The sequence below is a fragment of the Echinops telfairi genome, unplaced genomic scaffold, assembly GCF_000313985.2.
Source record: "Echinops telfairi isolate 266 unplaced genomic scaffold, ASM31398v2 ScPeMD7_2186;HRSCAF=2738, whole genome shotgun sequence".
Taxonomy (NCBI): Eukaryota; Metazoa; Chordata; class Mammalia; order Afrosoricida; family Tenrecidae; genus Echinops; species Echinops telfairi.
The window spans coordinates 7023306-7033344 of record NW_022106084.1 but is presented as its reverse complement, the minus strand read 5'-3'; the positions used below and the strand labels follow the sequence as shown (position 1 = coordinate 7033344).

The following is a 10039-nucleotide window of genomic DNA, read 5'->3' as shown; positions in this document are numbered from 1 at the left end:
ATGAGGATTGTTTTCAGCGGCTTGTTTTTCCTGAACTGCTCTTTAGGCCCAGATGTACAAAGCAAAAAATGAAGTACCATGGGGTTAGTTTTGTTGGGTTCTTTCCAGGTAGGATAACAACAGCAACAAACAGGCAAGTCTGGCCCAAGGTGCCTGGAGCTTGAGGCTTCAAATTCAATACCTTCCCCTTAGTCCATTCTCCGCACTGAATCATGGTGGGAAGGGAGCCCAGAAAAGCGGAAGGGAAGATTAGCTATTTTATACTCACCTCAATGACCACCAGGAAATAAAACACAGTGTTTTATGGCAAAGTTACTTTATTGAACTACATCCTCAGGGGCAGGGAGGGGGAGGTGATGTTACAGTGAGATTATTTCATAACAAACTTATTTGAGTTTGGGTTCCGTGAAGAAACAATAAGCTTTCAATAAAGTGTGGTCATTAATCGATACCTGCATTTATTTGCTTCTTTGGTGCTCTCGATTTACCACTTTTCCAAAATATACCTGATGATGTCAATTGATGAGCACAAGTAAAAGAAACGTATAGTTTACCCAGCGTGTGACTTGTGCTTGGAAGTTAATGATCACTTGCTAGAGAGTCACCGTTCTGAAAGTGGTGTCTCAACAGTCAATGAAGTATTTTATAAATATCTTGGAAAAGCTTTATTGACAGATGTTATTTTTATCTTAATGTAAGGATACATACAGAAAATTAAAACAACAAATTGTTACAAATGGGATACAAATCTTTTAAGATTAATAAATAGTAGGGTGAAAAAAATAAGTCCTATCACAGAACTAGAAGGTAGACTTGCCACTAACTTCTTATAAAAAGAACAAAAGTTAAATAACTATTTCTTAAACCATTAATAGAAGTACTGAAAAACAAAAATGTGCCTGAAGCATTTGTAAACTTTCTCCCTCCATTTCAGAAAATGTCTTCGAACACACGAATCCCTTCATTAGAACACAAGGACCGGAAACCACCATCACATCAAAATGATGACATCGGTCTTTGTTTCCTACAAAAATAGTCACAAAGGAACAGGAATTTAAAAAGAGAAAGTCTATTTGATTAAGAGTAATGGATTCATCACCCTACGATCACATAAAGCCAAATTTATTTTCCTATAACTGCTGATACTTGAAACTGAAGGATTATTTCCTTTAAATCATCATCATTTTAAATTAGTTCCATTAAGACAATTATCAGGTTTTAAAACTTCAGTTATCCTGAAAGAACCACCAGGATGACTAAACCAAATCCCCAACTAGATTATGTATTTAACCTAATTTCCTCAAAACTTCCCAAGGACAGCAATGTACCAGAATCAGTGCGCATACACACTTCAACTGACGTTCACGGCTCATATTCCATATCTGCAACGCGGCTGCACATGCAGCTGGCTGTTTTCTTTGTGCAAAACTTTAAGTCCATATTAAAAATACTCAGGACTAGACTCTTTTTGAAATATTCTTTCCACCATTAAGGGATAGACATTTTTCAATATTTATTTTTCACACTGAGAAACAGCTTGCTGTAAGCACACATTTTAAGGAAATTTTAAACTGATGTACTTTATCACAAGTCTACTGCAGTAACATAGACTCACAGCAGTCAGAGCTATACCCTTAGTGCTGTAATTCAAATAGAAGTTCAGGTTGTTAATTCATTCTTTAGTCATTACTGTACATCAATCAAGGTGACATGGGGAGTGAGGACATGAGAGAGCAAGAGAGCCGGATACACAATCTCTGAAATGTCCTGAAGCTAAATATAGGCCTGCTGTTGGCAGCCAAGAACTATGTGTACCTCTTTCCCCTGTGTTACAACTCTTCCGAGGCTTCCAATTCACTTTTCATTGTTTAAAAAATGCTGAAACAAAACATAAAGCACCAAATTCTATCACTTCATTTGATTTAAATCTGACTTGAGGATGGGGGGGGGGGGCTATTTTAATAGGATTTAGTAAGAAAACAAATGGCTCTTTTAAAAGAAACAGTGATTTCTACAGAACTGATTGATATTAATTAGAAACATCAAGAAATCTAGAACTATTAAACCAGACGCCTTTCTGGACTGAGAACCAGAAGACATTCTATTCCTTCTCCCACTGGGACTAAAATCTTGGCTCAAAACTGTACTAATGCAATTAAAACTTACTGCAAAATAAAGACCTTTGTGGAGAGAGGCAAACGCCAGTCTTTATCCCAGTGAGAATACATTCCATTCAAAAGGTACACAGTATTGTGTACTAAATTCCCCATTTTCCACTCCAGCCAATGGGGGATTGAACGGTTGCTGGCCCTTAAGACCCATCACATTGTCATGCGACGCCTCCTTCACAGGCTCTCAGTGGAAAGAGCAGCTGACTCGTCCTACCTTTGCTTCACCTCACCCTCATCCGAAAACCAACTGTGCCCTGTGTGGTCACAGTGACGGGCTTGACTAAGTTGATACAGAGTACAAAAGCAAGCATGACAATGGTAAACAGTAAGGTGCCAGAATGATCCAATATACTGGGGATCAAATCTTAGGACTTATCACTGTCAGACTTCAGAAGTTATTTTCTTAGTCAAATGAGACAGCACCATGAAGACTGTCATTTAGCACCAGCATGTCATCGCAGGCTTTGGTTCAGGCTTCAGGCTAATCCCATCATCGGGGGGCTGGCTTAGCATTAATGGTTTGTGACTCTTAAGCTTATGAGCCAAGGTCATAAATATCGCTTCCACGTGGTCGTTATCATTGGGGGTTTTGGCAGAGGTTTCAAACAAAGGCATACTGTGAGTGTCAGCAAATTTTTGTGCCAAGTCTGTGGGTACCTGAATGGCACTTCTCAAGTCACACTTATTTCCAACGAGAATCCGTGGAATATCGCTGGCAAGCAGATGTTGTTTGCATTCTTCTATCCAAGAGGGCAGGCTATGGAAACTAGCCACGTTGGTCATATCATACACAAAGACAACGGCGTGTACATTCCGGTAGTAGTGCTGCACCATGCTCTTTCGGAATCGTTCTTGCCCTGCTGTGTCCCATAGCTGGATCTGAAAAGGGAAAGAAAACATTTCCTTTCATTCCCATTACACGTTGAGAAATGTAATTGCCTTAGCATGGCCTTTAGGGTTCATTTAAAAGGCTTTGATCACTCCCTTACATCAAGTCTCTTCTACCCAGACTTGATACCCGTCTCTGTGGTTGTGTGTCATTGACTTTGACTCCGACTCACAGTGGCCCTATAGGACACAGAACTGCCGACACAGCTCCGAGGCTATCAGCATTACCTGAGCAGGCCACCTGGTCTTTCCTTCCAGGGAAGCAGCCAAGAACTTACCAGTGAGTCGCCAAGGGTCCTTGGCAATAGCCTAGTTACCTCACAATGAAGTTATAGTGCAGGCACAGCTATATATGCTCCAATTCTTCAACTTGGCATTCAATAAATCAACGTATATCAAATTTGTCTGAATAAAATGGTCTTTCAAAAGTTCATTTTTAAAGTGTTAGAAAAAAACATATCAAGATTTACCAAATATGTTGAGGATCTAATCCCTATAGGTTTAGTTACTACTTGATTTTATACATATTAATACACACTTGAGGCACTTGCTGATGAAGATCAGGATTACAGCTTTCGGTATGGATTACAACTCAATGTACAGAAAATGAACATCCTCACAACTGGATCAATAGGTAACAGCATGATAACTGGAGAAAAGATTAAGGAGGCATGCTCATGGAGGCAGCGGTTAATAGATCAAACAATGGGTTGCACTGGACAAATCTGCACAAGACTGCGTTAACAGTGTTGAAAAGCAGGCAGGTTACTTTAAAGGGTTAAGGTGTGCCTGACCCAAAAATACCCATGGTATTTTTCCATCATCTCATATGCTTTATGAAAGATGGACACTGAATAAGGAAGACCGGAGAATTTAAGTGCTTGAATTGTGGTACTGGCAAAGAATACTGAAAGTAGCATGGACTGCCAAAAGGACAAACAAATATGTCTTAGAAGAAATATGGCCAGCGTGCTCCTTAAAGGCAAAGATGGTAAGACTTCACCTTACATACTTTGGTCATGTCGTCAGGAAAGACCAGTCCCTGTGAAGGTCATCATGTTGGGTAGTGGGGCAGCAGAGAGGAAGGTCCCCAAGGAGATGGGCTGACAGACACAGTGGCTACAACAATGGACTCAAGTACAAGAACAGTAGTGAGACTGGCGCAGGACAGGGTAATGTTTCACTCTGTTGTACATACGGTCAATATGGGTCGGACTAACACCACACACATTATGTATTTTTCATACTGTATGCTGTGTTTCTGTATGTTCTTTTCATAGGAGCACCATATTGGTATTTCTTAGCATGGTGGGACTTCAGTGTTCGGGGTTTTTTGCTTGCCCAGTGGATTTACTGCTAAGTCCTTGTCTTGGAGTCTTTTACATGGGGCTGTGGTTCCCAGCAGCAGGCCCTCACCAGCTCACCCTCCGGTCCAGTTCTACAGCAGGAGTGGCAGGCTTCATTCCCTGCTCTGTAAATGATCTTCCCTGATGCAGAAAGAAATCGCTTTGTCCTCCAGAAACAGCCTGTTAGGCTCGATTCTCTAGAGAACTAAAACCAGTGACATTTATATGTGTAACAAGAAATGGCTTACACACTTGTAGAAATAGGTAAGTCCAGCCCGGTTCAAGTCAGGCTTCTCCTGAATCCTGAAAGCTGATGAACAGGAAGCAGGATGACAAAGCAGAAACAGCAAGGGGCACAGGCTGGTGGATGCATTGGTCCAAAGTTGGCTAAATGAATCCACCTTCAGTAATCTGCTGACAGCTTCAGGGAACACAAAAGGAGATCAAAGAACGATATGAAGATCCAGCTCCGGCAGAGTAAAGGGCTAGAGGATGTGAACCTGCTTGGTCTCTCTCTTACACAAAAAGGCTTATGCCGCCAAGGAGATGTCATCAGGCTGCAAAGCCAGTTGATTGACAGGTGGAGCTCCATCCCTTACCCAAGAGTGTCTAGCCGACACAATCTTTAACCATTACACAGCCCTTTCCAAGGTGGCTGGCTCTAGCCCAGGCAGTGGGTCGGCCTACATACCCCAGCCCGAAAGGCCACTCTGGTGGGTAAAGTTGGTGTGCTGCAGCTATATACATCTTGCCGGCCATCTGAACCTCCCAAAATGGACACAGAAGGGAGGCATGTCTCTCGCTCTCCATCTGGGGACCAGCCCTCAGCATGGCTCTTATTGGGCACAGATCCGTAGCCAGGAACTCCACAACTCTCAAGCCCCACATCGAACAGTCCCAGAGCAAGTGTGCAATTTCAGCTTTTGATTTTCAAATTGCTGGAGTACTACCAAACTTGTTCCACAAATTCTCAACCAGGGCTTATACCTTTATGACACAAATATGACCAAAAGCAACATTTTGGGATTTCAAGGTCAAAATTCACTTCTGGAAATGTGAGATGTGTGGTGTTTGCATGCTTTGCTATGGAAAAACCACTAAACAAAATTTCAGCATGTATATGTGTATGCATTATTTACTAGGTGTGCTATTTTCAGGAAAAAAATATGGTAGGGTTCCTTCTCTATCTTTTAATAGTCTAATTTACTGTATTAGACCCAACATAGACATTAAAAGCCATGAGGTACGGCCCCCAAACTAACAGGCACATACGTTCTGTAAAATACAGCCCTCCCTGAAATGTACATAAGGCTAGAAAATCACTTATCTCAAACATCTCCACCAACAAAATTACTCCCATATCCCCTAGTGGAAATATGAAGGATTTAGATTAAATTATGTCTAGAGTTCAATGTAAGCACATATAGTCTCCTAACGCACTGAATTATCCCATCTTGGTTTACTTCCTGAGAAGCGGTAACTAAAGAGGAGTGCACTGGCGCTGGTGGAAACAACTCTAGATGGAAAGCATGAATTGGAAGCCTCCACGGGTGATTTTTCATAGAGCACTATGGACATTAAGGACCACTGTAAAGGCCTACTGATGAAGGGCATGAAGACACCTCAGGTGCTTGCAACAGGCCAGTACCTAGCAAATGCAGTGGGTTTAGGCTGGTCTTATTTTTAATTACATGAATAAATACATTTGCTTTTAAAAATTAGTTCTTTTTGAGGGAGAGGGGAGTGGGGAGGGAGGGGAAAAATAAGGAGCTGATGCCAGGGGCTTTAAGCGGAGAGGGGATGTTTTCAGAATGATGAGGGCAATGAATGTACAAGTGTGCTTTACACAATTGATGCATGTATGGACTGTGATAAGAGTTGTATGAGCCCCTAATACAATTATTTTTTAATTAGTTCCTTTTATTCTTATCGTTGAAAATATACAGAACAGATATATATTGAATCACTAATTTCTACATGCACAATTCGGTGACATTGATTACATTTTTTCAAACTGTGCAATCATTCTGAAACTCCCTTTTTTTTGTTTGTTTGTTGTTGTTTTTTAAATCCTTTTATTAGGGGCTCATCGACTCTTATCACAATCCATACATACATCAATTGTGTAAAGCACATTTGTACATTCGTTGCCCTCATCATTCTCAAAACATTTGCTCTCCACTTAAGCCCCCGGCATCAGGTCCTCATCCCCCCCCCACCCCTCTCCCTCATGAGCCCTTGATAATTTATAAATTATTATTTTGTCATAGCTTGCCCTGTCCGACGTCTCCCTTCACCCACTTTTCTGTTGTCCGTCCCCCAGGAAGGAGGTTATATATAGATCCTTGTACTCGGTTCCCCCTTTCCAACCCACTCTCCCTCTACCCTCCCAGTATCGTCACTCACACCACTGGTCCTGAAGAGATCATCTGCCCTGGATTTCCTGTGTGAAACTCCCTTATTAATATAAACCCACTGCCAAATTTCCTTTCAACTTGCACTCCTTTTTAAAGGAGAAAATAAAACCTTATATGGTTCATTGGTGGCAACAGTGGTTATACATGCGACTGCTCCCTGCAAGTTCAGCAGTTCCACACCACCAGAGGCTCCAGGGGAAGGAAGAGGCTTTCTACTCCAGTAAAGAGTTAGTCTCAGAAACCCACAGAGGCAGTCCTACCCTGCCTCTCAGGGTAGCTAAGGGTCTGAATTGATTTGATGGTAGTGAGTTTGGTTTTTGTTTGTTCAAATATGTGGTTAATTGAAATTCTCTTATCATTACGGTAGCATCAATTCCAACGCATGGCAAGCCCATGTATGTCAATGGAGAACCATGTTCCATGGGATTTTCAGTGGTTGGTTTTTCTAGAGCGCCAGGTCTTTCTTCAGAAGTACCTCTGGGTGGGCCTGACTCATCAACCTTTGGGTTAGCAGTTGAGGGCTTTAATCAGTTGCACTCCCAGGGGCCATGGATGTATCTGACAAGTCGCTGAATGACATCCCACAATTGTTCACTACATATACTATGTAATACTTGTATTCATATTTACACATACTACTTCATACTTAGGGGCCCAGGTGGCGTAGTGGTTACACCTTGGACCATTAACTGCAAGGTTAGCAGTTCAAATCCACAGGAGAACAATGAGGCTTTGTACTCCCATAGTCTCGGAAACCCACAGGGGCAGTTCTACCATGTCTTATAAGGTCACTAAGAGTCACCATTGACTCAATGGCTGTGAGTTTATCTAATACTTATATTAATATTTACACATACTATTTAATGCTTCTACTCATCATTGCACATATGATTTAATACTTATACATATATCTACACAGGTCGTCACAAGGTTCAACTCCTCAATGCGCCCATACAAGTCATATTACAAGTGAAAAAAAAAACAGAAAACAACCTAAACCTGTTGTCATTAAGTGGATTCCGACTCATGGTAATCCCGTGTGCTACAACTGACTTCTGTGGGGCTTGCTTGGTGGGCAGCATTATGGAGTGGGTTTGAAGTGCAAACAGCTCCGTTAGTAAGTCAAGCGCAAATTGTGTGTCACATATGGACTGTTACAAGGTTAATCGTTATAAATACCCACCTTCTTATGTATACAACCTAATGGCAGACCGTCCAAAGACTCGATGTCACATAAATCAGACACAGAAGCAAACCAGTGTCAGCACAGCAAACTAACAACTATCAAACTAACAACTATCAACATCTCAAACTCTCTCACTGGCGTGGAGTAGGTGGCGACTCCCACTGGCACCACAGGGCAGAGGACAACTGCCCCTGGGGGGTTCTGAGGCAGTCACTCTTTATGGGAGTAGAAACCCGTCTCTCACAGGGAGTGGCGGGTGCTTGCTTTCAAACTGCTGACCTTGCGGTAAGCAGCCCAACATGCAAGCACTCCACCACCGGGGCTCCTTTATGAACATCTAGAAATAATCAAGTCATCAAATAGTCAGCACCTGCTATGGGCCAACTAGTCAGACCTCTAGGTCTTAGCTTCCTCAACATAAACACTCGTATACTAATTACACTGACTACACAAAGAATCAATATGCAATTCTTTAAAACTTTCCTAAATTTTGATACTAATGAACATGCCAAGACTCAGCCTAAAATTAAAATTTTGCTACTGTGGATTTTTTTCAAAACGCACCACAGAGCGGCAATGACAGAGTGGTATTGGCAGGATAGACATACTGATGAATGGAATGGAATTCGGAGTCCAGATCGAAGCTCATCCCTCTATGACTAGTTGTTTACAAGTGTGCCAAGACAACTCAGTGAGGTCTCAAAAACAGTTATTTCAACAAAGAGGACTGGACAACGTGCAAGGAGTTAAGTTGGACCTCCTACCTCACACATATACAAAAATTCATTGAAAATAGAGCAAAGATTGAAACATAAGAGCTGAAACAATGAAACTCTTAAAAGAAAACATAGAAGTAAATCCTCATGACCTTGTGTTAGTCATTGGTTTCTTAAATAAGACACCCAAAGTACAAGCAACCGGGGAAAACAAGGCAAATGACATTCATTTCAAAAATTAAACATGCTTGTGCCTCAAAGGATACAGTCAAGAAAGTGAAAATACATCCCATAGAATATAAAAATATGTGCAAATCACAGAGCGGATAAAGGCCTAGTAGTCAGAATTCTTAAGAAATCACACAACTCAAAAAGAAAATCCAATTTAAGAATTAGTAGAGGACATGACCTGACTTCCTCTGAAGAAGATATGCAAATCACCAATACACGCATGAAAAGATGGTCAATCGATTGGATTTAAAAGCTGTGGTATACACATACAATGGAGTACTACGCATCGCTAAAAAGCAGTGATGAACGTATGAAGCACATCGTTGCATGGGAAGAACTGGAGGAAATCATGCTAAGTGAAGTAAGTCAAGCACAAAAGGACAAATACAATACGAGTCTGCTGAGGTAAGCTTTTAAAAAAAATGCAAAATAGGGAAAAAACTGCTGTATACAAACATTCCTGGGGTGAGGACCAGGTAATATGGCAGGTCCCAGACCAAATACAAGGATACACATGGTAGCCAACTAAAAAGGAGGTGTGGAAAGGGAAAAAAATAATAATAAATAAATGGGTAGCGGGGGCACAGGGTACTAACACACCCAAGGGGAGTGTATTTTTTATATCTCCACAGGGAAAGAGGCACCAGACTTCAACCCAGTGCTCTTGCCCCTCCCCCCAGAAGAATTTATTTCAAAGGACAGCATTGAATCTACAGCTCCGGGAGAGGGACATGTCTTATCGGAGCATATGAGAGCGGATGAAGGGGGAGGAGGAGAGAGTGGAACACATCCTGGCCCACTAGGCCTTGAGGACGATGTTCCCAATTAGAGCATCCAGTCCACAGAGAGGACCACATGGCCGGCCCCACTATGAGACACGATGCCCCTCAATGACCCACAGTCCTACAGGGGACAACACCGAAGACACAGTGTGGGAATTGCACCCGATCTGATCCCGCCACACCGAATCAAAACCCTGACGGGATGCAACAGAGCAGCAAGGGAATGGAGCGGTGAGGTCCCCAGGGAATGCTGAAGGTGGACTTTGGGGCCAGGGCGTGGTGCCCCAACAGACTGGAAAGCA

The 10039-nt window shown here is 42.1% G+C and overlaps 1 protein-coding gene across 2 annotated transcripts in view; it reads right to left on the bottom strand.

The window, feature by feature from the left end:
• Positions 1-299: 299 nt before the first annotated feature.
• Positions 300-10039, bottom strand: part of RAB33B (RAB33B, member RAS oncogene family) — a 20180-nt gene continuing 10440 nt past the window's right edge. Inside the window, exons 2-3 of one of the 2 annotated variants that reach the window (XM_045293545.1) lie at positions 2829-3050; positions 300-1024 (exon numbers count right to left, since the gene is read on the bottom strand). In XM_045293545.1, coding sequence (XP_045149480.1) covers positions 992-1024; positions 2829-3050 — 255 coding nt within the window. In that variant the 3' untranslated portion in view covers positions 300-991. Of the gene's footprint in view, positions 3051-10039 lie in introns of both variants that reach the window. The other variant, XM_004712136.2, reaches the window with a different exon arrangement.